Here is a 27,605-nt window from a genome sequence, read left to right on the forward strand (position 1 = left end):
GGAACGTGAGCGAGCATGCCGGACGCCGCCTCGCGAGGTTGCGGTTTGTTTTTCGTCGTTTATCATATTTCGAGCGCACACACAAACAGTTATCCGGCGAGGTTCGCGCGATAGTCCCACCGGACAATTCGCACGTCGCGATATTTCATCTCTCCGAGTCCAACATTCGACGGCCTAATTAATTCACCGTCAGCTCACCGCACGAAACTAGTTTCGCCACGAGACGAAATAATTTTCTTTTATTTCCGCATGCAAACGCGAACGCGCGGTGTCCCGCGTGCCCCCGATTTTACTGAACTTTCCAGACGGAGTCGAGAGTCCGGAGAGTCGTCGCGTGTAGAGCCGCTTTTTGCGAATAAGGGATCTGTATATACGTTAATTCGTTGCGATTAAAATTGCATTGAAATACCGAGGCATTATAACACATTTTTCGTGCAATTTATTCTAATACCAATTTGCTAGTCAAATCTAGTCAGAAAGTTTCAAGTCGAGGATGACGACAGGCGACACGGGAAAGGTGTACGGCGTTATCGATTCGCAGAAACTCGACGGTTTCGCGGGACTTGGGTAGTTTCCGCAGATCGAGAGACGCGGTCGAGACGAGTCACTCTCCTGATAGTAACCGGACACGTTGTCAAGTGACTCTCGAGGAGACTTCGAATGGAATCGCGCGGTTACGGCGCGGCGGCCGGAAGCTACGTCGATATTGACAGAGGGCTTCGCGGCGAGACGCGCGGCAGCCGCGGTATAGCGTTCGATGCGGGAAAGAAGGACTCTTCCTCCACCTCCTCTCGCACGCGGTACACAGTGCCGCCGCTATTCACTGCCGCGATTCATACATGCAAATCGTGTTTACACACCGCCGCCGGGACAGACGACGACGACGGCAGCGGGGGGGAGAGAACGAAAACGGGAAAATACACCGCGCGGCGCCGGATATGCACGCTATCCCTCTCGTCGCGTCGAGTAACCGGTATACGCGGCTGTGAGTGAATGAGAAACGGTATCTTCTTACAAAGAGCCGAATCACGCCGCGGGGTAAAAGTTAGAGGCTGCACGACGCCGCGCCGGTTAAATCTGAGAACAAAGTGGGTAAACGCGATCACGAGAGCTGTCTTTGTGGGATGACGAGACGCCAAGAGACAATGAGGATTCCCGTATGTATGAGGATTCGAGAGAACACTTTTGTGAGGAGGGTGGTAGCGCAAATATTTGATTAATACATACGGTATAATAAACGCGTGGAAACACAAAATCGTATTCTACGTGTTTCGTACAAGTAATCTTCGGCAATAAAATTATTAAGGAATTAAAATTAAGATATTAAAATTCGTAGGTGTTAAATATATCAATATGATAATGAAAAATAGATGAGTTGTATAATAGAATACGAATAATAACATAATTTTTTCATATTATTTATACAAAGCGATTGTCTTTAATTGGAAAATAAGTAGAAAGAGTGATATGATAATGAAAGTAGAAAAAGGTCGATATGACAATAACAATAAATGAGTTGTACAGTATAACATGAATAACATAATTTTTTCGCATTCTTTGTGAAGCGATTGGTGTCGTTGATTGGAAAGTGAGTTGAAAGAGTGTGTGTTCTGCCTGCCCGTCCGCGATATCCGAAGGAAAATAGATATGCTCTGTTTCCGCACGAATTAAGTTCCGCCGTGTGTGCTACGATTTATGCGACGCTCGGCCGCATTGTGCCGATCGATACAATGGTGCGAATTGTATCGAAATCGAGCGCTCGCGTCAGAAACTCGTAGGCGGATAAGAAATGTCACCTCGCAACTGGCACCTTATAATTCGTCACGCCACGGTGGCGTTTCACAATCGCGCACGACGACGACGGGCGCCGGGTACGTAACACCAACACGATTTAGACACATGCGTCGTGTGCAACAGTGCCTGGTGTGCATGCGTGCGTGCATGTATGCGTGCACGCACGGCCGATCAGCGTCGCAGGGGAGCAGAGTGAAAGGAGCGTTGTAAATCAGACGGAGAGACAACCGAGGAACGACGAATTTTTGGTTAAAAGCGGAGATGTCCTGAAATTCGCCGAGTTCGTCTTAGCCCCCTCGGGGCATCGGTAAAAATCTTACGTTATCAACTTGCGCCAAGTTTCCAACGTGGAGATTTCGTCTCTTCGTATACAAAAACGAAATGGATGAATCGAGACATATTTGAAGCGATGGATTTTTGCGACGTCACGTTTTCGCGAAATCACGGATAGTTTTGAAAGGAAAATTCGCGAGGAGATTCCTCGAGAAGAATCGCGACTATTTATCGGTGCTAATTCGCGATCCGCACGGCGGACTGTCTAGCCGCGCGAATCAGCTGATCGAACACGTTTGTCCGCGCGAGCATGACGACGATCTTCCTTTCCTATATAGTCGTCCGGTCTGCCAGTTTCCGCGATTTATGTGGTGCGAATTAGCGAAAGGTGCCGTGTCGCGCGAGGTGAAACTCTGGAATCTCGTCGAGAGCGTTAAATTTGTTGCCCGCACAACATCCGAGAGATCTCCGCGGACGCATTATTAACCTTTAGCCAGCATCCTCCTACGTACGCGGCCGAGAAGAGATGCGCCGATGCAGATGCAATCTCGCGGCGGCCGCACGCGTCGCCGCATTCATCATTGTCGCTGCCGTCCACCACCGAGAATTCATTAACATCACGACGTTCGTCTAAACTGCGCGCTCCGCGTGGCACGCGATGCCGCGGGCTTGAGGCCGCCGAGTGCCGTTCCGTGCCATCGGAGAGACCGGAGGAATCGGGGTCAGGAGGTTAGAATCGGATAATTTCGTCGAAATTGTACGAATGCCTTGGCATTGCGAGATTGAACCGGCGTGATTTGGTTCGGGAAATGTTCCGCAAATGTTCCAGCTATTTATTAGGCTTAACCAAGAGATTATTATGCAGAGATTATTGACAAAAGTTACCTCTTGAAAATCAAGTTGACTAATCAAAATGAATTCAAATCAATTTCACACTGCCGTACATTGTATTGTTAAAAAAAAAATCTAGAAGGCTCTCGCGAACAAAGATCAAGGTCACATACGACTTAATGCAATCTTTCAGTGATGGAGTGCGTTTTAATTAAGTTTTTTTTTTTATCACCGACTTTCCTTCCATCGACGTACCCACATATTGCAAAAGACGAATACTCGTTTCGAGCCCATTTACAACTGCTTTATATACCGAGATAAAATCGCGATTGCGTCCGCGCCGAATACATTACAATCGGCCGCGATTTAATTTGATGGCGGCACCAAGGATAAAATTAATTTGCGACGACGATCGCAAGACTGGCGGCGACGTGGCGATCGTTTCGCGTTTTCGAACGGCCGCGACGAGCGTGGATACGTGGAGAAAAAAGAAATCTCTTTAGCACCACTGTTGCAAACAGTTCGAAAAGGGTGCTAACGAGCGGCGAGAGCCGCTATAGGAATTCCTGTAATTCCGGAAATTTTAATCCCCCCCCCCCTCCTCGCACCCTCGGACGTGGCACGAACCCGATTGTTCTCGCCCGAGTCGATGATGATGGAATTCGAGACGCGATCGAACAACAATGAATCCGTGCGGCATTTCCATATCGCCAATTCGCATTCCTCGCGAGTGACACGAGGTACAAATTAAGTGATATTTTACACGGAGTTACCGAGTTAGCTCTTACTCGAGCTCGTAAAAATGTCACTTCACAAATGCACACCGATCGGCCAACAAAAGATACTTCAAACGCCGCGTCTAACCTTTAGGATATTATTTATGTACCCTACAACACTGCCGTAACATTTATCTCGCAACCATGGAAAAATCCGAAATACCGGATCTAATTAATAAAGAAACAAATTTCAGAAACACGTTCGGTACATGATGTATATTTTCTCCTACATTAATAAAAAAAATATGCGCGCTGCTATCACGCAATATTTTTTATTTTTGTCAAGATTATAAATATCATTCATATTTTAATGGATTGTATTTTGTTCCACTCCGGATGCTTTTACGATTTAAATTAAATTGATTCAAAAATAACGTGCTACATTTGTTGAATAAATCGTGGGATTTTCTACGGAAGCCGCAGCGGCTTATCTATCGAATTCTGTAGCATGCTTAATATAACATTAGATATACATATTCATTTTTTCCCTGTGCTCGCCGTATTATCTGATCGCCGTGTTATCAAAGAGATAATATGTCGTACAAAAACACGGTAACATATGATATATCAGAAAAGGCTCAATGGTAAGATAAACAAGTATCACGTTCCTGTATTGTGCATACCGTTCAATATATTGTTAATAGCGATATCGGCTTGAAATTTTTTGTTTGTGATAGATATTACGATACCACGAAATGTAGTTAATTATATATTTTATCAGGTACGTAGAAGAAATTAAATTTAACTGGTAATTCAATAGCTAAAAAAAAAACGTACAAATGTAATAGAAATTTAGAAGTGTCGATAGTTTTAATGAGATTTAAAAAAATGATAATGATATACAAGAGGATATGTGCAATCAGGAGCATTCGAATATACATGGCTCTTATCGCGTGAAAAACGTAATTTTCGCATTCTCGGACGCAAATTAACAATTAAGAATCCGTCCGCAAAAGTGGTGAGTATATATGAAATCGCGGTGAATCCGGCAATGAACTTTTCTCTCGGGCAGCAGCAGTAGCCACATGCGTAACGAGCAAATCATCCTGAAGAAATCTCTCGCGAGCGAGTGTTCGACCTGTTTTTAATGAAAGCCGGAAGCGCGTATCAATAGCAGCTGTGTTATGTTCCGCGTCAGATCGCGCGCTAAGGTGTACCCGCCTGCCGGAATACTTTCATGATTAATTTTCTACGACTCTCCGCCGCCGATGGCTAACGTTTACATTTCGCTCGCTATTCATATTTGGGCTAATTTGGGCGACAAAGAGGCGCGCGCGCCCGGTAAATTTGACGAGCGCGAGCTCGTTTGAGAAAGATCACATCTTATTTAGAAATGCATTTACATAAGGATCTAACGAGCCGCGTTTTCTTTTGTCCCGGAAAGCATTTCCGTGAAAGAGCGAGGAGAGAGAGAGAGAGAGAGAGAGAGAGATATATTTTGTGCTCGTAACCACGCCGCTTTTGCCGTTGTCTTTTCATTGCGGCTCGTTGAAACGTTTCAAAATATATCCCTTTGGAAGGACATTTTAATTGCGAGTATATACAGGGGGAGGGGGGGGGAAGGTCGGACAACGTAAATTACCTCGATGAAACGAGCCGCGAGGTACGTGAAGAGGCGAGAATTTTTCAGCGCGCGCGCGCGCGTACGCTCTCTATATACAGGGAAAGCCCCCATGCGGTATTATGGTAAAACGCCAGGAAATCCCCGTGAACGATTAGCCGAGAGTCCCTTTTTTAAACCCGCTGCTGTCAGCGCGCGCGATCTGTGGCTCTCTTTGTGGTGCGACAAAATATAAAAACTTTCGCGACAAGCGCCTGTGTGCCAGTTAGGGCGGATACGTAATTATCGGTAATTAGAAGAGTGTATAATCGAACAGCGATACTGTGTGTTACACGTTTGTTCAATATTCAACAGCTTTCTTTCTAACAATCTTTTTCCTTCGTATTATTAGCGTTTACAAACGCTACTAAACGTATACAAAAAAAAAAAAAACGTGAAGAATGTGAACACGTAAGATAAAATATGAGATAGGTCGATTTATATTTCATATTAAGGCACAACGTAAAAGTAATGGTATATTTATCTACCCGAGCGTTAATCTCCGCGATATCGTTTTTTTTTTACCGCTTAAATATAAGCGGCGCAGAAAGACTTCCTACGGTAATTACATAGCTAACGTTCGGGGTACCGCGCGTTTGACGATTTCAATAACGATCACCCCGCCGCGGTCGCGATCGAACGCGAGAGGATTTTCTCATTAGATAACTCACCGCGTCGGACTCGCGATTATCCCGTAAAAGTTCGGAACGGCTCGGCGCGATTCAATTTCCCGGTTCGAAAGAAAAAAAAAAAAAAAGAAAAAAAGGAGCAACACGTAACGTTAATTTCTCGCGCAAGATCAACGGCCTTGAGACGAACTCGTTCCAACAACCCCCGCGACGTCCTTAGAGAGAAAGGACGCGTCTCTCCAGAGGCCTTCCTCGGGAGAAAGCCTTCGCCCGCTTGGATAAAACCGCGCGCGGAGAACACACCGCGGCACCGACCATAGGAATCACATCACTCTCCCTTCACCGATCTTTTTATCGCAATCTCGAGACCTCGCCGCAGAACTCGCGCCCGGCAACCGTGCTCCGGCATTCGCGCTCGCGCGCGCGCGAGCGTCGCGTTTTCTATCGTACGATATTAACCTTTTCCAATCCGTTCTATCCGATCCGTTCTATAGCCGATCACCAGATCTCAGATGGTGAGCCTGCACAAACACACACACACACACACATTCGCGCGCGTATATAAAATCGCCCGGGACGACGATTTTATGAAGATCCCGCGAATTCGTCCCAGGCGCCATCCGTTCGATCTAAAGATTCTAAAGAGACGCTAATAGACCGAGTGTGATGCGAAATATCCTAACCATCGTCTGCGGAAAATTTGTATAACCAGTTTCGTAATAGATGCAAGTGTTAAACGATAATCCTCGCGCCTGATACCGCAAAGCAAGCCCGAAGGAAATTCTCGGGCGCAAATCTTTTTACCGCGATCGCGCGGAGGCAGTGGGTCGATGGAGTTTCAATTGCATTACTTTCTCATCAATCCTCAACAGATGAACCGGCGCTTGTACAAGAGACAAAGTAAGAGGAGAGAAAAAGGAAGAGAGAGAACCACCAAAGATTTATTCCGCGTCTAAAGAAGCAAATCCTTGTCTCTAAAACTGTGAGGAAGGACTTATAAAAAAAAAATTTGAATAATCTTCAATATTACTCTTACGTTGCGTCAAAAAAGTCTTTTGTTACGTTCCTTTTACGGAGCATTTTCTCTTCGAGTAAATAATAATTTTCAATATCCGCGACATTCGAAAACTCTCGGTGTCTCCCTTTTTTTTTTTCGAACGCATGCCGGAATCTCTCGAACGTACGAACCAGTATCTCATCTTGGTGAAGTCGCGTAATTCGTGTGCTTCGGGTTTCACTTGAAATATGCTGCGGCGAGATTATGTACGTGGCTTTTTCCACAAAGCGCGCGCGTAGCGCGTACTCAATGATGAAAGGGACGGAGACGCGCGGTCGACGGCGAGGGTGGTAACGTTATGCGGGGATGCAACGAGATCGGTCGCTTTTATGTGTCATATCCGCGGCTCTCGACGATCCGCGGAGCCCACCCGAGCGTGCACGGTAATTATTGGCCTGGAATCGCTGCGCCGCTTTCGTGTGCTACGTCGCGCGCGCGCGCGTGCGTGCGTGTGTGTGTGTGTGTGTGTGTGTGTGTGTGTGTGTGTGTAGCGCGACGAAAAGGAAAAGCGGAAGAGAAGAGCGCTCGGAAGAAGAGTCGAAGAGTCGGATATAATGGTGGGATAACGGGGGTGGATGCTGGTAGAGAGTTTCGTCACGACCGTGTATAAAAGTCTACTCCGGACTCTCTTTGCTCTCCCCCTTCCCTCCGTGAATCATACGAGGAAATTTTTCGGCCTCGATGCACAAAGAAGTGTACGGTGGGCGAAGTGAAGAGGAGCGCTTACGAGAAGCGCTTACGGTCGGGAATGATTATCGTCGCTATAATCACCGTTGGAATTCCCGAACATCAATCCAACTTATGATGATCTAATCGCAAGAGACATGTAACGATGTGGAATAATTTCTATTCTTATTTTCCATTGTAATTCGTATTACCTGATGCAGACCCATTTCTATCGGTGTAGATTAACTTTAATCTCGATTTAATTTGCTCTTTATCTTTTTCTAACTCTCAGAACTAAAAGAAGATAAAAAGTTAAACCGAGACTAAAGTTAATCTATACAATGATAGAAACGGACAAATGGTAACATCATGTGTTTTCACGTCGTTTTATCGAAGCAAATGCCGTCTCCAAAAGTCTTAAGTTTAACGGTCGGACCGTGACTAAATTCCGAAAATTTCGTCGGCCATTAGTCATTTCCGTTCGAAAGGGAACGAGGGATGACCTTTGCCTTTGTGTTTACGAGGGACTTAACATTCGCAGGAGATTAAAAGAAAAAGCATTAAAATTTTTTCTCGGGGCAGGAAAGTTCACCGGCGAAGCTGCATCCTTAAGCATCCTGGTAAAGAGCCCGTTGTCGTAACGGTTGCATCTTTTTACGATGCTTTTACGCAGTTTTATCGTTTCGCAGTCTCGAACTGACACAATGCCACGGCGGTTTACGCGTAAACCTAGTGTGCTGTAATGTTGCCGGGATAATTCCGCGTTGCCATGACTCCCGGCCTGAAGTCTATACCCCGATACATGAATTCGTAATGACGGGTTCTCCGGGAAACTCTCTGCAAATCAATTCGCGCGCTCGTTCACCCGACGCGGGTTTTACGACGACGGCGGCGGGCTGCTGCTGCTCATCGTCGACGATCGTTGCTGCGGGATCATTCGCATCATCCGATAAACCAGAATCGCCTTTCAAACCGCCACATGAATCTCGCTCTCGTGACGGCGCCGCGGCGAGAAACGGCCGCTCGATTTCACCATTCTCATCGAAATTCGTTGCCGGTGAAAAGGTATAATAACCCCGGGTGTACTATATATACGTACCCGGATCGCTTTCGGGTCGAAAGCGCGCAACCGAGCCGCGCCGCGCGCGCTCTCGATCGGGAAACCGTTTCCGGGAGGTGTATCCACTCGACACATTCGGATGACGTTACCGCGTCTCGCAGACCGTATAAAAATCGTTAGAGAATTAGCCAGAAACCGCACGCACTTTTTCACGGAAACGTACATTCGCGGGCGTGCGCGCGCGCGCGCGATCGTGATCGAGATAAATCTTGGCTCAAGCAAAAAGAGATACGCGCCGTTATTTTATTTGTTATCTAATACGATGGAGTTATTATCAGTATTATCCCCCTCCGCCCCGACACCGAGAGGAATGATCCCGTTTACGTAAGAAGATCGCGAGCAAATATTATTTTCTTCACGCTTAATTAATTCTAACTCGCGCGTGTTCGACGATAACTAATGTTCGTAAGACAAATCTTATTGTCATTAAAATATGTCGTTAGACGCCGCCGTAGTGCGTACGTGCGTTTCCGCTCGGAAGGTGTGCATGCACGATGGCATTTACGTGACTTTATCGCGCAGTTGTAGTGGCGTTAATCATCACTATTAATTGACACGTGAATGAATTACGCGAGTCGCGTTCATTGAAGCGTCTTTTCCTCGTCAATTCATTAGGCATCAGCCGATATACGCGATATATGCGTGCAGCCTTGAAAAAAGGAAGGGGAAAAAAATTAACGCGATCGCATCGCCTTCGCAGTCGCGAACGTTAGCGGAACGCCTTTTTTTTCGTGGCACCTCGGCTATACCAATTGTATTAGCGCGCGCGTAATTCGAGCGCGTTACTGCCGAAAGATAAAAGTCTATCAATCGTAAAAGAATACGACCGCGATAAGATCCCCGGGCTACACGGCGGTCGCAGAGGCTCTCTCGCGCTGCCATTCAGCAGCTTTTAATCAAATAAACTGTCGAACCGTCGACGGGCCAGGAATTAAGTGCGGATTAGCGCTCCGCGTTCCGTTCGGACCGTGAAGCGAACGTGACAGCTAATCGATATTTGTCATTAACATTCATCGTTTCTGCTATTAATGTAAATTTATAGAGAAATAATACGTAATTTAATATTATATATATTTAGATCGACAATAAATTACAAGCGGTTTTTCTCTCTCGGAAAATCTTCGGATTTTACTTTTCCATTCCTCTATAAATTCGAGAGGACGTTTCATAATGCGGGAAACAGACCGCCGGGTATATTTATTTGCTATTTTAGGTTTCGCGGAAAGGATTATCCCGAAATAAACGCGGGTTGATATTTACAACAGGCACGCCTCTTCTCCCATCACGTTACGTGAATCCGTCTACGGCAAAATGTTTACGACAACGCCGCGCAACCACCTGTTTTTACAGCAATTTTATGTATATTATACGCGACGAGCAAATTCCTAATCGGCGGAATTACGAGACCAGTTGGACACTTTCAAGGTTTTCAACGATCGGCTTTGCTTTTTGAAGCCGTGCCTCCCTCTCTCCCGTCCAAAACCCCCCTCTCCCCCTCCTCTCCCCGGCTTACGACTTCGCGTAGCCGGCATTCACTTTCACCTCGCATAATTTATTCTATACCAAGCGTAAATTGGAGGCATTTGGCGTATGTAAGTCGCCAATTTAATAGCCACCGCGATTACGAGGTGAGACACTCTTCTTTCTTTCTCTCTCTCTCTCTCTCTCTCTCTCTGTCTTTCTTTTTTTATCGAGACTACTTTAACGACGCCGATGTGTACCTTTATTCCCCGCGAGGAATGCATCTCGCACGTTAATATCACTCGACTTTCCATTCGCTGCGTTCTACGTCTCCCGGTAGCGTTGAGTTATTTTTGCGTGCACGAGAGAAAAAAAAGAGAGATAGACGGAGAAAAAGAAACGGAGATCGGAATTCCCGAATAACTTTTTGGCGCACGCGCGAATATTTAAATCGTGGTTTATTTTCATAATAAATTTAAAGTGTCGCTCAAATTTACATGAGCATTAAAATCTCGAGATAACCCGACTACTATTTACGATCGCGGTTGTTTCGGTCTGCCCTGCCTATAAAATTTCGTCATTCTTTTGTCGTAACACGTTGACACAACGTATAACGTGGCTGCAGTTATGTGTGAAAACCGTTTAATTATAAAACGGCATCTATAACGAGACTTAAGACTTAAGATTTAAGAAAATTGACCAATCATAGTGGATTATTCATCTTACGTGAGAAGAATAATCGATTGTGACTGGTCAATTTTTTTCAATCTGAAGTCTGAAGTCTTGTTGTAGACGCCGCTTAAAAACGCAGAAGAACACACGGAGAGGACGGGAACAAACAAAAAAATTTTATGCGAAAGTCTTAAGGAAAGTTCCACAGAATTTTTTTCAGTCTTGGGGAAATTTCTTAGAAGTGAGAATTCCTCAACATTTTCGATTGCCATTAATCATAGTTTGAAAAAATGACTCGTTCAAAAATTATTTTTAATAAAAAGAAAGGCGGAAATTAGAGGCGAACAAAGTATCAGGAGAGTGACTACAAAAAAAAAAAGAAAAAAAGTACCACAAAAACGAGACAGTAAATATAACACAATGCTACATATGAATACAATGAACCCATAAAAGGCCAATCTCTTTTGATTAAAAGTAATCTTTCTTAAATTAGGTATATATACCATGCAATGACTAATGAAAATGCTAAGAGATTTTCTTCACGGACGTTTCCCTTAGGCTAAAAATGAAACTTTTCCATGAAATAAACTTCTCCAAGAAACTTTCCCTAAAAGTCTCGAAGTATAAAAGTTGTTGTGGACTACAAGATTACCTTAAAAAACAAAAAAAGAGTTTAAATATTTTAGTGAAGTAAATAAGACTCGGAAGCTTGATAAAGATATTAATATAAACGCTTTAGTACCTTTAAAAAATTCGGTATACATAAATCTCTTTTAAGTAGATAAATTAAACAGATAAATATAAGAAGATAAGATTTACACGATAACGTTTAAATCTGTTATTCAATATGTTTAATTTTCCATCTTCTTCGATTTGAATAATAAACCAAACCATGACATTATGTCTTCAGATTATTAAGATGAATATTAAAAAAAAATAATACAAGGGAAGAGAGAGAGAGATTTTCTCTCTGGATATAAAACACATAAGCGGTCGTTATACAGCCGTCCTTTCGAGTTCGGGTTATTCGAGTTTCGAGGAACAGCTGTACATCTCAAAGGGGCACGCCCTTTTCCTTACGGGATACAGCGGCAAGCCGAACCGGCCCTTGAGAGCCTAAGGGATTCACGAACCTTGCTGCGCTTTTTAAAACGATCTTGTTCGTTCAATCTCTCTCTCTCTCTCTCTCTCTCTCTCTCTCTCTCTCCCTCTCGTTTGTTGCACTCTTAGGCTCTTCGTAGGAATTGGTATCACCCAAATGTTTGATCGCTACTGGCAGCCAAATGTCGAAACAGGAAGACCTCGGTTCGTAGGAAGATCGCATCTTCTTCGCATGTGTTTATTTCGTTTGATTTACTATTTACACATTCACGACAGAATAATTTATCATGCTTTAACCACTAGATAACATTCAATGTCGTTGATATATCACGAGCTAAGGAAAGGAATTATCTATTTCAACACAGTTGACTCCAATTTTTCGTTTATCTTTCTCACAAATGTTTGATGTTAATTAATTGTAAGATAAATAGATGCCGAATGCTAGAGTCGCTCTGCTATCTATTAACTTGAGATGTGACGTCATTCGTTATCATTACTTTATCAAAGTAGTTATGATTCAGTGATCCAAAATGGAGCGCTTGGTGGGGATAAGCATTAAAATATATCTTACATTTACTTAATGCCCATTTCTATCAATGTAGATTAACTTTGAGCTTGGTTTAACTTATTTTGTATCTTCTTCAAGTTCTAAAAATTATAAAAACATAAAAGATAAATAAAACCGAGATTAAATTTAATTTACATTGGTAGAAATGGGCATAAGTGAGATTGAGGCAAATGTATATATGTGAACTTCTAAAGCTTGTAAGAATCTCTTCCCGACGGAACTTTCCGTTAAGATCGAGGATACAGCGCGTAAATAAATATCGTCGCGACACCGAACACCGAAGAAGTTGATCTTATGACGAAGTGTCGTCCCCCTCGGCTAAACGTCCGCACGGCAGGCCTTCGAGAAATAGGCGGACGGCGAAATTGTTTTATCGAGGTCATTTCCCGATCGCTTTACGGCACGTCGCCGGCGACTCGCGGCCGACCGTATATAAAAAAAAAGCGCAATTCGAGCCGAGAGCGACGAATTACAAGTCACGTAATAAAAGTGAAACAAAAAGACGAAGATATCGACGATACCGGAGCGGCGCCGAGGCACGCAACGCCGCGCCGCGCGGCCGCATACGAAATTTCCTCGCTATCTCACGGCGGCGGTCGCGGGATAAAAGGCGAGCCACACTCGCACATTCAACGGCGATATTTTGAACGAAGGCACGCCCCACCGTGTGCCCCAACGACTCCTCTACTTTCGAATCTCGTCCGGGAGGTTAGAATCAGCTGATGTAAGAATTCGCAACCGCTTTACAACGCTTCGTGCTCGTTAGACCGCGTATATTCCTCGGTTTAAAAGGCGCGCGGCCAGAAAGGCGCCTTTTAAAACGACCAGGATAAAAATGAAAAAAGGGCAGAGGAAAAGAAACAGAGAAAAAGCGAGAGAGAGAAAGTTACGCGTTGTAACTTTTTGTACGATCCCCGGATGATCCGTCGGCCGGGATCGCCGACAAGTATCGGTATTTAAGTAACACACATCGGAAGTTACGAGAGGACAAAAAAAGATAGGAAAATTTGTGAACGAGAGCGCGTCCAAGAGATTAGCTTGCAGAAATCTTGCCATCTACGACGTGATGTGACGCGATTGTGACGTGACGTGACGCGACACGACGCGACGAGATGATTCATCTGTTTTCACGTTCTCTCGTGGAGGATCCTTGCTAGACCCTTGCGCGATTACGTCGTCGCGAAGGGGGACTCCGCATTCTCGCGCTTCCCGTCGAATCCGCGCGGAATTCTCTTCTACGTGCGTTTCCGCGCGTTCGACCCTGTTACGTGCAACGTGCCGACGTCGGGGTGGATTTTTCGACTCGGCCCGATCGGCTCGGTTCTCGGCGCTCTCGCGTATTACGTAATTGCCGTTGTCAAAGGCAGCAGACGTGTCGACATCGCGCGCAACTCGCTCGCTTAGCCCGCTCGCTCGCCCGCCGCTGTTTCTCCGAAAGTCACAAAAAGGGTGACGCGATATACCGACACGAAAGGGAGCGTGTCGAATTTTCGAGCTGTCTTCGAGGAAAATCTGGAGACGGACGAAAACGAGAGAGAAAGGAAGAGAGGAGAGAGAGAAAGAAAGAGAGAAGGAGAGCAGCTGTTCGGCAAAGAATCAAATGGCCCTCTCTCGGACGTAATCTTGAAGAAAAACGGATTGGGAGGAGAGGCAGAGATAAGACAGAGAAAGAGGAGGGAGGGAGTAGAGCAGTAATTAGAGACAGAAGATATAAGGAGGGGGAAGAGGACCGGGCATGTCGAAGATTTCCCAGGCGTCGGCGACGGGAAGACGTCGTCGCGACGAAATTTCGCACGAAATATGGCGAGCGCGACACGAAGACGAAGACGACGACGACGACGGCGACGGCGACGATCGGGTGTCTCGCCGACTCTCTTATTCTCTCTCCTTGGCACGATATTACGCCACACGTACGCATCACACACACACGCACGCGCGCGCGCGCGCGCGGGCGGGCACTTGCGAATACACGCCACTGTTTCTCGTGGCGGTGACACACGCGCACACGCACGCACGCATATGTGCACGCGTGTACGCGCCTCGGTACGCCTGAGCGCGCGTACACACGCACACATATACGCACACGCGCGCACGCGACGAGCCCGCGCACGCGCGCGCGCGAGTGCGACGATCCTAGCCTCCCTAAAACGCACGGGAGGAGAGGCACACGCTCGACGAGAAAAATAGCGAGAGATATGCACTCACCTTAATCTTGAGGTACTCCTTGATGGCACGTTGCGACGAGTCGGTGAGCTTCACAAATATCAGGGATTTGCGCTCGTCGAAATTGCCGTGGGACGACAAACCATACTGGACATCTGGCACCAGCGCCATTTCTTCGTCTCCCATTTCGCCGTGTGCGGCTTCGCACCGTCTCGCTCGCTCGCTCGCTCCGCTCGCGCCGCACCGTCTCGCTCCTACTCGCGCACGACTCACGGTCCCCCTGGCGCTGCACCACACAGCTGACGTCCTCCGCTCGTCTGGCTGCTCGGGCAACGCCGTGAAGCAGCGCACGACGACAACGCACACTACTCTCTCTCTCTCTCTCTCCCTTTATCTATCTATCTCTCTCCTTCGGCACTCGCGCGTTTCTACGTGGTCCAGCCTCCGGTTTTTTTTTTCGCCTCTTTTCTCACCGCCGTTTAACGTCGAAGCGCACGAGTTTTCGCGCGGCGCGAATTTCGCGCCGTACGGCGCGCGTGAAACGAACACCGCGTGAACGACACCCGATGACTGATAATCCCTCAGCCGGAACTCCCGACGCGAGAGACGAGACGAGACGTTCCTTCGCGAAACGTGTTTTTCCTTCTCGCCGCACGCTCAACACCACCACCTCTCCACCGACGCGCGCCGTCCGTCGCCGCCTCTCCCGCACAGTTGCCGTATGCTCCCTGGCTCCGTCGCCTTCTCTCTCTCTCTCTTACGACTGTCGCCACACTGTTGTACCCCGCGATCGGATCTGGAGTTCCCCCTCCCCCCCTGGACACGATCACGCAGCTCGTAGCACCCCGTGCGAACGATGTGTTTTTCAACGGCGAACCACCCTCGAGCGCGCTCGCGATTTCCCACCTGCTCGGATCCCGCTCAACCGTCGCATATTACCGCGCCGGCACGACTCATCTCCCGGAATTTTCTCTCCCGCGGTGCTCTGAACGCCCGTAGCCCGGCGGAGAATAGGATGAGAAGAAGCAGCGCCCGTAGTTTCGGCGTAAAGAAACGCGACTACACACTTTCGAACGGCCACCTGGTAGGCGGGGCTTACGGAAGAGCCGTCGACCAATTGCGTCGCGCGCAACCGGATAACCCGACAGTCGGACCAAGGACGACCTCCGCCGTCCTCGCGCGGTGACGGCCAACGATCGACTGCCTGCCGGCTTTTCCCGTGCCGCCGCGCGTACCGTTGCCGCCACCTGTCGGCGCGGCGCCGACCTAACTCTCTCCTCGCCGCATAACGGCGCGTTCGCACGAGAGCACAGATACCCCGTACGTGAGAATTCGACGAGATTTCTCTCTCTCTCTCTCTCTCTCTCAAGATGCTCCCTCCCGCAGACCAATTTCCGTCACGTTTCCCTCGGCGTGATTCGCGACGCAAAGAAGCAGACGAGAGCACCCGCACCAGCTGTGCTGGAGTTTACTCGACGCGCGTGACTGGCTGCTCCGGCCAGCTGCTCCTACGGTTGGCGAACGTGAAGTTAGCCACTTATATATCTCGATGTTGGAACCTGCTGTTAGAATTCGACGTTCCGGCGTTAAAAATCATAAAGATGCCGGCGAAATTGATTTGACTCGACGCGGAAGCCGAGAGCAATTTTTCATAACGCGAATTTTGGGCAAGTTGCGGTAGTCACGTGTCCCGTCTAGGAAGTTTTCGATCGAACTGCTATCTCGTTGGCGTCACTGCATCTTAACGTAAGAGATTGCCGTACGTCTCGGTAGCTCGGTACGTCTCTCGCATGTCTCGATCGGGCAAACGGCAAAATAATTTTGGTTATCCCGTGATTCTTCGAAACCTGCTCCAAGATGATGCGAACATTGGGCGGTATCACATATATATTACTGATGGTGCAGCTAAACGTATTTATCGCCACTGACTGGTGGTACGGACAGAGAGATCCGTTAGGCCCATATCCTAGGATACCAGATAAGGATAAAGTGAAGGTAACCTTTGCGATTGTTATGATCTCAAATTCCCAAGTTCACGTCGCATTTTTCCAACGTCTATTTAATTTTAACTTCAGGATCATTTCAGATTGAAATCTTGAAGCTAAAATCGTTCGACTTTAGCAGATTGATTATCACATGGAATTCGTCTTTAGATAGTTTAAATTAAATCTTAGATACTCTCGATATAAAGCGTAAACATCATGATTGTTATTTATTATTACAGAGAGAAATTGCATTCGCAGAGGAGTGTAGGAAATTTATCACTCCACCTCAATCAGGATGGATCCGTTGAGAGAACTTTATTAATTATAATTGTACAGTGACTATGTATGCGTATTCTTCCTGTGGGAAAATGTAGCAATAAACAGTGTTATATTAATTTATAATAATATTATCTATTAAATTAGAATTTAAGAAGAAAACCTCCATAAGGGGACTTTATAAATTTAAAAGCTTTTTTATATACTTGATATCGCGATCGTCACAAAATTATATCAATTTTCTACAATGATGAAACAACACGAAACTTCTGTTGCGACGATTTTTTTTATATTTTAATGGTTTTGAGAAATATCGATAATTATGTTATTTATCAAATTTTCAATTTTTGTTAGTAGCGATAGAAAGTTGGAAAATAACTTTATTTGTGAGGAAACGATTCTAATATTTGTGAAAAATATCCTTGCGTATCTTAAAACGCTTTAATCGCGGGGGGAATCGAATCGTAGTATATTCTAAAATATTTCAGCTTGCAAACTTCAATTTAATACAATCTGGTCACTTTACATGAAAAATATCACAAAGGATGGAATAAAAGGAGGGCCAACGGACACCGGCCGCGGCGACGGAAACACGTGGAATAACTACAGAGGCAAGTTGTTTCGGATAAGTTTATTAGAGTCCCTGGATTTACCTTCCCCTGAGGCAGCTTATCCCAATAAGAAAGCCATCCCTTTCTACCCCACGCTCAACGGTAAGCACCGTTTCTTTTAATACATCGCAAGTTTCACTTTCACTTTTCGTTTCGCTATTCCACTTTTTTTTATTTTTTATTTTTTAAGAGCACCCTTCGGATATGGTACATTGATCGCAAAAAACGAGGAACGATAGAAGTGTACGAATGGCTCACGGGTGGAGGAAGAAGGGGGACGGGGTAGAGGGGGAGGTGGGGAAATGCGAAAATTAATTGTCATATCGAACGTGTGACTCCGTTCACTTAGGACGTCCGCGTAAAACCGTAAAACTTCAATACTTTACAGACACTCGCCGGGGAGGCATGATAGCGGCCGCCCGGATCGCCCGAACGCGTTTTTTTTTTTTTTTTTTTTTTTTAATACAAACTCGGTTCTCGCGCTTCCGAATCGATTCTACCAACCTGGTTTAACAAGCTTCACTTATAATTAACTAAATTACGTCCATTACTATATGCATATTATTCTACGTGTCTACGCTCTATTATTCTAGAAAGAAACAATCACTTGCTATTACAGGGAATTGAAACGACGTTGATAGAATCGTTTCTCGGAGAGTCGACGCGAGATTCCTCGAAGATCGGAGATCGGCCGAGATGCAGCCGCTAATGCGTTCCTCCTCGCGAGATGCGCGAACAATTTTTACCAATAGGCAACGTGATTTCTTTTTTTTTTTTTTAAAACATTTACAACGAAGATTCAAAAACATTTACAACGCGGAAGTATATATGCGACGATGCAAACGCAACGCAATCGAATTTTTGGTAAAATCAGCGCCCGTTTCCGTCTGTCACTTTTTACCATACTAACACAATATCAATAACGAAATGCATTTCGAAGTACTCCGCAACAATATCTTTCTCTTTTTATGTACAATTATCCCAAGAAGATCGGAATACTTTAAACTCCTGTTTCCACTTTTCCGTCTTTTTTTGTCGCGACGCTGCAACAAGAGTAATGAAAAAAGGGAAAGTAAAAAGTGACAGAAAAGTATTCCCTTCCTTTTTTTGTCTCTCAAAAAGTTCTTTCTAACGCAGAATTGTTCTGAAGGAAATTGGGGAGGTGTGTAAATATTCTCATCCGTTATTTTGCTTCTCGCTCGATCCGTTTTACCTGCGTACTCCTATTTGCGCGAGACGAAAAAGGAGAACGATAGTGAGGAAAAAAAAAATGCCGGCATAGCGTGTTGTGTAACATACATATGACAACGCAATGGGGGTGAATACGATGTGGAATCTTTATGGCGGGGCAGAGGGTAATTTCGAATGGGATAATGGGCATTCGGAAAATCACCGCTCCGTGGCTGTCTCGGAATATCTCCTTGGGATCTTTCTCCACTTTCCTTTCAGATGTTCGGCGAAGTATGTTATATTTGTAGCAAAGCTGATATAGACAATTTATGATACAATAATAAACAGTCTGTGTATATTTGCACAAGATATCTTTCCTTAAGCGTAATTTCTCCGAACTGCTTTGCCCAAAGAATCTTTCGTTTAATTTTTTAGTTTTCTCAACGAGTTTATATCGTAATCCTTTAACACTGAATGTCATTTTTTTTTTAAATAAGTTTTTTAATAAGTTCAAAATTAAAATCCTGTCCGAGTAGAGTCCACTTAGAATTAACTAGAAGAACGTAATTTTACATGAAAACATGAGAGGAATGTTACTCTTTGTTGCGATCCTTAATTTTCCCACACAAAGCCCTTCACTTTCAATTCCCTACAAGATGCTCGTGTAAAGACAAAATCGACTTGAGATTGATTGAGAAATTTGCAGTTTAAAGGAAGCGCGCTTAGAGAATCACAGAGACATCCTGTATAATAATACAATATGACTCTTAAAATATTATTTTGTAATGAAAATGGGCGGAAAAGTTATACGTTCTCTCTGAGTTTTAGATATGTTTTAGAATAGATTCGCTCGAGGAAAGATAAAGTGAAAGTGATTAATAGTCAGAATTATTGCGATCGAGCGGGTGTGAGACAGCAACACGGATCGCGATCATGACCATGTATATATATATAATATGTATAATGTATATATATATAATGTATATACACACTTGTAAATATGTATATAATATGTGCAGTCGTATGTGCAATATATTCTGTGATTACACGATCGAGATGCGATAATATCTTACACGTGCGTGTGTACTGTCGATGTGAAAGGAAAAGAAAACGTTAGATTACAAGGGGGGTATTTTTTTTTTTCGGTCGGGCAACGGCGAGCAGACGCAATTCGGCGCGGTGTCGACGCGAGTGTGACTCGCTTTATCATGACATTCATGACGATGGGCGAATGACGATGGGCGAAATGAACATTCAAGGTTCGCACTAACGAATCTTTCTCCCTCGTCTTCCCGTAGCCGAATCCGGAAACCTCGAGGTTTCCGTCCGAGCCGAAATAATTGTGATCGCGATTGTAAGTAGCGTCGGTCGATATCCGAGTATAGCAACAGCAAAGGAATTCTATCTCGTCGTACTGCGTTCGCTTACGCACGAGCACATTCGAAGAGGCGAATGAATTGAGGAAAGGCTGCACACGCGTGCGTTTTTATCGTTTATAACTCTCTTACGAGGCAATCGCTTTTAGCGTAGCTTTTCGCTGAAATTGAAGATTCACCAAACGAATATCTTCGAACGTCCGTTTAGTCTTGTCCAAATGTTCCGTGATAACCAATTTTCTCATCTCGTCTACGTCTCCATCCGTTCACTCGCCCCTTCGTGTCACACCGTATATATGTATCATATAACGGTCCTTACAAATCTAATCAATCACATTCAACTGTTCGGTGAGAGCAGGCTAAGCTGCTTCGTCCGGCCTGAAACACGGCCGATTAATGGAAATCAAAAGAGAATTAGCGGCCCGGTGCTGCTTTGATTTTTATGTATACCATTTATCAATGTCGTGTTACTCGAATAAAGACCAGCAACGAATCACAGTTAGTCAAACGAATGCTGTACACGTGCCGGATTTCCACCCGCGTGATTCCGTCACGCCGTATATATATATACACACATATATATATATATATATATATTTATATATATATATATATATGTACGCATTATGTATACAACTGTATATCTAGCTACGACTTAAAATTAATAGTATTTAAACTCTGTCTCTCTGATATATTATAATGCGATGATATGGCACGTGGTGTGTGTATGCATGTGCGATGATCCAACGATATAGCTCTAATAGTCCCTCTCTCTCTCTCTTTCTCTCTCTTTTCTCTTTCTCTCCCATCATTCGATTACAATGTTTCCCCGTAATTACCTAACTAATCGTTTGGGCTTTGAGTTCCCTGTCTCTCTCTCTCTCTCTCTCTCTCTCTCTCTCTCTCTCTCTTTCGCTCTTATACCACACTTCTCTCTGAATTCCATCCGTATACACTCGATTATTTTCTAAATATCATGCACGAACTCATTGAATATAAATGTAAACAATAAACGAGCGGGACTCCCGTGTTCTCGCGGTGCAATTAGCGTTTGGGAGATACGATCGCCTGAGAATTTTTAATTTTATTTATCTAGTAGGTACATGGAAGGTCGCCTTTTCTTTTTAACGTCAACATGACGCGAGAGTGGGACGATCGTATTTACGCTGAATACACCGTCGGAACCGCGGACCGCGACATTGGCCATACGACAGCTGTGATCTCGCGTTTAGTATCTAACACGAAACGATTAACGAATCGTCGTAAAATCGAGTAGCTCCTTCAACGTATATACGAAATAGAATTTCTCACGACCTCAAAGGAAGAGATTTTTTACGTCTTCTAACTTTTTATTCGCTAACTATACGTGCGGCACGATATTAATGAATGGATGCGCGATATATCCCTAAAACGAGGCAAGTCATGCTGCATATATGGATCTCTATATATATATATATATTTATCTATATATATCTAGTCGAACGGTGCGATTGATGCGAGCCGACATCCTCCGTGAATCGCGTCTCACTGTGCATTGATGTCACCAGGATTGTCAGGATTTCGAGAGGCAATGCGCGCTTGCCCGAACCGCACAATCGCCGCCCGATACGGCGGATTGTCGTCGAATTGATCAGTGGGGGGGACGGGGAGACAATACTGATATTCACCGGGCGATCGTCGTCCCGCGCGATGATGATGATAATAATGGTAATAATGACAATGATTCGTTTTCACGAGATGAGAAGCGTAACGACGGCGCGTGCGTTCGGAGCTTCGATCATGTGAATATATGGAGTCACACAAGCGCTATCCCACGCGTGTATGTGTGTATGTGCGATGTGTATACATTTCATGTGTGTCATACGTGTCATTATATACATATGTGCATCCAGTTCGCGGGAGGACAACGCGTCGGTGTGAATGAATAAACGAAACGTTTATCGATGAAGATTCGGTACTCTGGATTCTACGCAGGTATCTCTTTGTGTTCAAATGTGCGTGTTTCATACTCGGATTACATAATTGCTTTGGGTCACCCTCGCACGCTGCGTAGCGGCGGACGTGTCGTCGAAATTTCTTTCTCTCACCCTCATGTCCCTCTCTCTTTCGCTTCGTTCTTTCCTCCTCCGTTTCTCCTCGAAAAGATTTTTCTCGACGGTAACGGCGCTATTTCCGTGGGACGACGAAGCTTGCTTCCTCTCCTCGCTCTCGTTAATCGTAATTACCTAATAAATCACGCTGGTGAAGATATACGCGCGAAAGGTTACGCGCGTGCCGCGTTTCACGCGCGAGTTTCATCGTGCCTCCTCGCGCCCTTATTTACGAGTTTACTCTTAGTTACGCTTTTTTACTTACGAAACACAAACATCCCGTCTTGTTTTATATATTTATTAGGTACATTACATATGTGTCAATACGATTCTCAAGCATAGTATTGTCAACAGTTGTGTATATCTTTTTTTTTCTCTCCTTAGTTTGCCTTTTTGTATGTGATCTTTCTCTTCTCTTTGCTAGAAAAAAATGTGTGTATCTCGCTTACTTAGCGGTCTGGAGTCTGCCTTGAATTTCTAATTCTCTACGCATTCGTCGGCGTGACCGGACGCAAAAGTTTACGGCGATCTCCTGGGGATCTTTCCTCGGAAAGAAGAGATAATCCGAAACACTTTATTCTTTGAACATTTTTCTTGAAAGAAATAGAAAAGCAATGACTGCAAGCGGATAATTCGCCTTTAACCTTTTAAGATTCCGAATCATTCCGAAATTTAAGGAAACGTAAAACATTTATTTAAAATTATCACTCGGAGGACCGAGAATGATACAAAACTGGAAAATATATTTTAAGAAAAGGCTGAAGAACTGTAAAATCCGTGCTAAACGTACATTTTAACCGTGAATTTTTTCGTAATTTTTCAGAGCTTTGCTCGTTCAAATTTTTTCAAGTGTCTGGATTCTTTTTCATCAGTTATCGTATCATATGTAATTGTTTACTGAATTTCCGGAATTAGAAATATTCTTGCAGTTATGCGCTACACACTTTTGCGTCCCGTATCTTCGCATCTGTATTTTCCTGCGGCTGATAACATCGCGGGTGAAGAGTTACGATTTGTCGATGCGATACACAGGGTGTTCCAGGTTTCGCCCATCTACGGACTCTTCGATCAATTTCGCGATTATTTTTCCTTAACGAAAAGTGTCGAGGCAGCGATAAGTTTTTAAACTGTACGGCGATAAAAAGTCTAAGAATTTTCAACGAGAACGGTATAGAGATGACAGAGCCCTTAATCTTTATTCAATTCGAAGTGACTTTTACTTTCACAGTATTTTTATTTGAGACTTAAACATTAGACATTTGTGAAAAAGGATAACTTTTGCTAAGGAAAAATCAACTGTGAATTGGTCGCAGAATCGATAGATGAAGGGAAGTGGAGACTACATCTGAATCACTCTGCATATATGTAATATATATATATTATATATACCTTTCTCTCTCTCTCTCTCTCTCTCTTTCTCTTTCTTTCTCTTCCGATTATTATCGCGACGAGACTCCTCGGACGTTTACAGAGAATAGAAATATGGGAATGTATTTAAAGAAGAAAAATACTGTTGCTATGTTTTTAAGGATCGGTGTAATGTTGTAGTCGCGTATCTATCATTTGTTATCTGTTTCCAATTTCTCTGTACAATATCTCCACCTTCCGCGTACGCGGACTCCGTTTGCGGGTCTCCCCCCATACGTACGTACCGTGTACCGTGTATATGTTTCTTGTGCGTGTAAGGTGTAGCGTGTCGGTGTCGTCTTTAAAGGGTAATTATCACAGAATACACGAGATATTTTCATTTTAAGCTTACAAGATATTAATCGAAGCGGAGAGTAGGAGGAAAAATTGGCGGTCGACCCCGTCGACGGTCGCACGGTGATATAGTGGTGGATTTACGACTGGGGAGGGGACGGGAGGGCGATAACGAGTAATCGAGGTAATCGTCTCGTGGGTGTTGGCCCGTCGACAAGGCCGATCTGAGGTGCCGAATTCGCCAGCCCTTTCGTATTAAGTAATGTACTTAAGTGTTAGGCAGCGGAGAAAATAGACACTTTTACAAATGAAGAGATGGTGGCGAGATCGCGGACCCGTGTTCTTCTTTTCTACCAGCTTGAATTTTTCCGACGCCATCAACGACGCAGATGCAGGTGCTTCGTAAATTGATCTCCAAATTGAAGTTGGGGAGCTTCTAACAGAATTCTAATATGATTTCAGGTATCTTACATTATTGAAAGATATTTTGAAGGATCGATGCTAACACAATTTGTTCCATTTTTCTTTTTAAAAATACTTAAACAAATTGATCTAAATTTAACGAATACAAATTATTAATTTATGATTAATGTCAAGTTATTTTTTCTTAACGTTAAGATTAATTTTCTTAGATTCTTAAAGAAGTGAGCTCGAGCACTATTACGTAAAATTCTTCTGTTCATAGCCTGATGTTTCAATGTATACCTACTCAGATTTGTTAAGCACCTGCAACTGAAATGATCGGACGTTCACTTTTTTTTGCGATGGCTCTCGTCTCTCTTTCTCTGTCTGCCGATCGAAAATTCCGCGCTCGCAGCTACATCAGCAGTTTTTAGACACTATACACAATACGTAAGTATAATCTAGACGTACTACGTAGTAGAAACTTTTTGAATATAATAGCGTAATCTCCGGAGTTGTGTTGTACCTGCCCCGCCCGACTTTGCAGCCCTGGGCTGGACGATGATTGGATTCATCGGATACAAGGTCGCGGTGTCCCATCGAGTTTCTCTCACGGAGGGATCCGACCGAAGCTTCGTAGCGATCGTATAGCAGATGTGGCGTAGAGGGGCCCCGATGTACGATTCTCCACTCACCCCCTTTCGCCGTCGGCCCGAATACGAATATTATATATAGTTCCCGATAAGAGAGATCGGCGAAGACGCGGTAGACGCGTTTCTACGGACGGGCGAACGTCCGCTAATGCGCACGAGGCGAGATGTATTACAAGACGCGATGAAGCTAATAGACGGTATAGCCAGTAGTCACGTACTAATAATAATAGCTCTTTAACGTCCACTGCCTCATGTCGTATTTCCGAGGATAGGCGTTGCCGTAAAAAACAGCGATAGCTAAAGAGAGAGAATCAAAAGCTACGGTATATAATTACTTGGGCGCGCTACAAGATTACGAGTATAGCGTTGTCGTTCACTCGACGTTACTCGGGGTCGCTCAGATGTATTACCCAATTCGCGCGTCACACATTCAGATAATACTCGGAAGTACCCGGGTATCCGAGTGCCGACAACACTAGTTTACAGGAATGTAAAGTTCAATTTTGCAGGCTCGCTCGCTCGCCGGTTCGTAGAACGAGGATTCGCGTTCGCAGCGCGTCTCTGAGCGTGTGTGTGTGTGTGTGTGTGTGTACGTGTTTCTCTGTCTTACGTTTAAGTACGCAACTTTCGCGGAGGCGCGGGATCAATCGCGCGTACAATCCTCCGCTCGCAATCGGTCTGGGAATCGGTATCTGCCGCTCTCGCGCAGCTCTCTCGAAGCTTTCGGGCGGATCTCGGCGTCATTCGCAACAGCAGCAACAGCATCAGCAACAGTCAGACTCTTACGATCATTTCTGGTATAATCTTACGGATAAGAACGTAATTTACAATTACAATGCCTTACTAACTTCTTTCTGGTTTTTTTTTCTTTTTTATTACTAACGGCACGCCGCTGCGTGACGTCACAGGACGTGCCTATTTGGTCGTACGCAATGCTACATTTAAACTGTATATTTAGAAAAAACCTCTTCGTCTCAACAATGTTTTCACGTATCTACAGTAAACTTCGTCCTCCCGAACAAACGGCCTAGAAACGGACGCGGTCATATCGCGCGCGCGCGCGCGCGTGTAGACTTATGTGTGAGGTGTGTAATGTGTGCGTGGCACGTAAAACCCTTGCGGTGTTACGCGTCGATTTCGCCCTCTGTTTTATAGCGTATATGCGACCGCGTCGCGATCGAAGGACCCACCACACGTGGACTCGCTTTTCGTCCTCTTTCATTTCGAAGTCAGTCTTTCGGCGAACGGCGGCGCGTCCGATCGAGAGAGTTTCCTTTTGCGCGAAGCGTACGCGTACTTGAGTTCTTCGCGATGTTTAATCTCTTTCTTTCTCTCTCTCGTCCTATCAATTACGTTACGAATATTACCAAATATATTGCGTACTGGCAGCACTGTTTTCACGTTTCGCGTTTTTTTTTGTCTAGCGAATACACTCTCTCCTTCGTATCTCCGTCTCCCCCTGCGTCTCGCCTGCAACACACGCACGAAGAAGAGTCCGATGTGTCTCTAAGTCTCATGTAGTACCGGAGCGTCGCTCGTCATCGTCGTTGTCGAGCTCCGCTTCCTCGATTTCTTTTATCTGTCTGCAAACGCAGGCGGGAGGAATCATCCTTTTTTTTTTTCATTATTGTAGTAGTACGCAGGACGAACGCCGAGCCACGCGGGCGTTGACCTAGCTTGTCGTCCCATCTCGAGATTTGTGGAAGATGATCGTTCCCGGCGCGTCGTCGCTGTCCAGGGACGGGGTTGAAGCTTTTTGTATGTGTATGTGTGTATGTGTGTGTGTGTGTGTGTGTGTGCGTGTGAGTCGTAAAAAAGGGAGAGGAATTACGCTCGACTGAACTCCACGGCGCGAGGGAAGCTGGAGAGAAGAAGCTCCGCGGTAAGTCAAATCCCGTTGCTAGGATTCGTCCCTCCTTGAGTCGTGCGCCTCTCAGGCGAAGAAGAAGGGCGGAAGGGTTCGGGGCGATCGTTCTCGCCGGGTGAATCGCACGAATTAACATACTCTCTCTCTCTTTCTTTCTCTCTCTCTCGCGGAATCGTGAAAGATTTCGTTCGCTTTGTGGCACCGAAGGCATCAAATGCATAACCCCCTTTGGACGGCCTCCTGCTTCTCTTCCTCCTCCTCTTCCTGCTCTTTCTCTTCTTCTTCTTCTCGTTTCTTCTCCACTTCGTGCTCTTTCCAAGCTCGAAGTACTCGAGTCGCTTCGCTATCGGCTTATTTAATGCAACGTCGCATCTCCTCAAGTGGGATTCGGCAGCGGTGTCTCCTGCCTGATGTCGCTCTTCAGCTTCACGAACTCCTTGGCGATCTCGTCGTTGTTGCGCTGCGAGAGAATGCGCAGGATCGTCCAGCCGGTCTCGTCCATCTGGATACGCTTGCCGAGCGACAGCCAGCACGCGCACGAGCCCTCCTCGACGATGTCCTTGAGCTGCATCACCGCCACTCCGACGAGCCTGTCCTCCCTCGCGAAGCAGTAGTCCTTCACGCAGATATGCAACTCGTAGAAGTCCAGCTGTTGTTGCTCGTTACCGATCATGCTGAGAACAAAGATAAGGCAAGAGTCAGAGAAAAAATGTTAGTAATTATCGATTACATTAAATTACATTAAATTAAATTTTAAAAAATA

General features: G+C 45.1%; 3 protein-coding genes across 14 annotated transcripts in view; 1 reads left to right on the plus strand and 2 right to left on the minus strand.

Annotated features, from left to right (window-relative positions):
* Positions 1 to 15,910, minus strand: part of LOC105450420 (RNA polymerase II elongation factor Ell) — a 78,283-nt gene extending 62,373 nt beyond the window's left edge. Inside the window, exon 1 of the mRNA XM_011690241.1 lies at positions 14,754 to 15,910. Within this exon, the coding sequence (XP_011688543.1) occupies positions 14,754 to 14,897 (144 nt within the window). The 5' untranslated portion in view covers positions 14,898 to 15,910. The remainder of the gene's footprint in view (positions 1 to 14,753) is intronic.
* A 516-nt stretch (positions 15,911 to 16,426) lies between these two features.
* On the plus strand, positions 16,427 to 17,098 carry LOC105450421. Its single transcript, XM_011690242.1, has 2 exons — positions 16,427 to 16,706; positions 16,936 to 17,098. The coding sequence occupies exons 1-2, from the start codon at positions 16,569 to 16,571 to the stop codon at positions 17,002 to 17,004; spliced, it is 207 nt and encodes a 68-aa protein (XP_011688544.1). The 5' UTR covers positions 16,427 to 16,568; the 3' UTR covers positions 17,005 to 17,098.
* Positions 17,099 to 22,496: 5,398 nt separating this feature from the next.
* Positions 22,497 to 27,605, minus strand: part of LOC105450426 — a 92,537-nt gene continuing 87,428 nt past the window's right edge. For all 12 annotated transcript variants that reach the window (XM_011690248.1, XM_011690247.1, XM_011690258.1 and 9 more), the window contains one exon: positions 22,497 to 27,516. In XM_011690248.1, the coding sequence (XP_011688550.1) occupies positions 27,219 to 27,516 (298 nt within the window). In that variant the 3' untranslated portion in view covers positions 22,497 to 27,218. The remainder of the gene's footprint in view (positions 27,517 to 27,605) is intronic.

Source organism: Wasmannia auropunctata, unplaced genomic scaffold (genome assembly GCF_000956235.1).
Source record: "Wasmannia auropunctata unplaced genomic scaffold, wasmannia.A_1.0 LD336061.1, whole genome shotgun sequence".
Taxonomy (NCBI): Eukaryota; Metazoa; Arthropoda; class Insecta; order Hymenoptera; family Formicidae; genus Wasmannia; species Wasmannia auropunctata.

Excerpts from the sequence above, each read along its gene's own strand:
- LOC105450421 (XM_011690242.1), top strand. The coding sequence starts at position 16,569 with ATGATGCGAACATTGGGCGGTATCACATATATATTACTGATGGTGCAG. Across the intron at positions 16,707-16,935 it reads CAGATAAGGATAAAGTGAAG|AGAGAAATTGCATTCGCAGA; the intron begins GTAACCTTTGCG and ends TTATTATTACAG.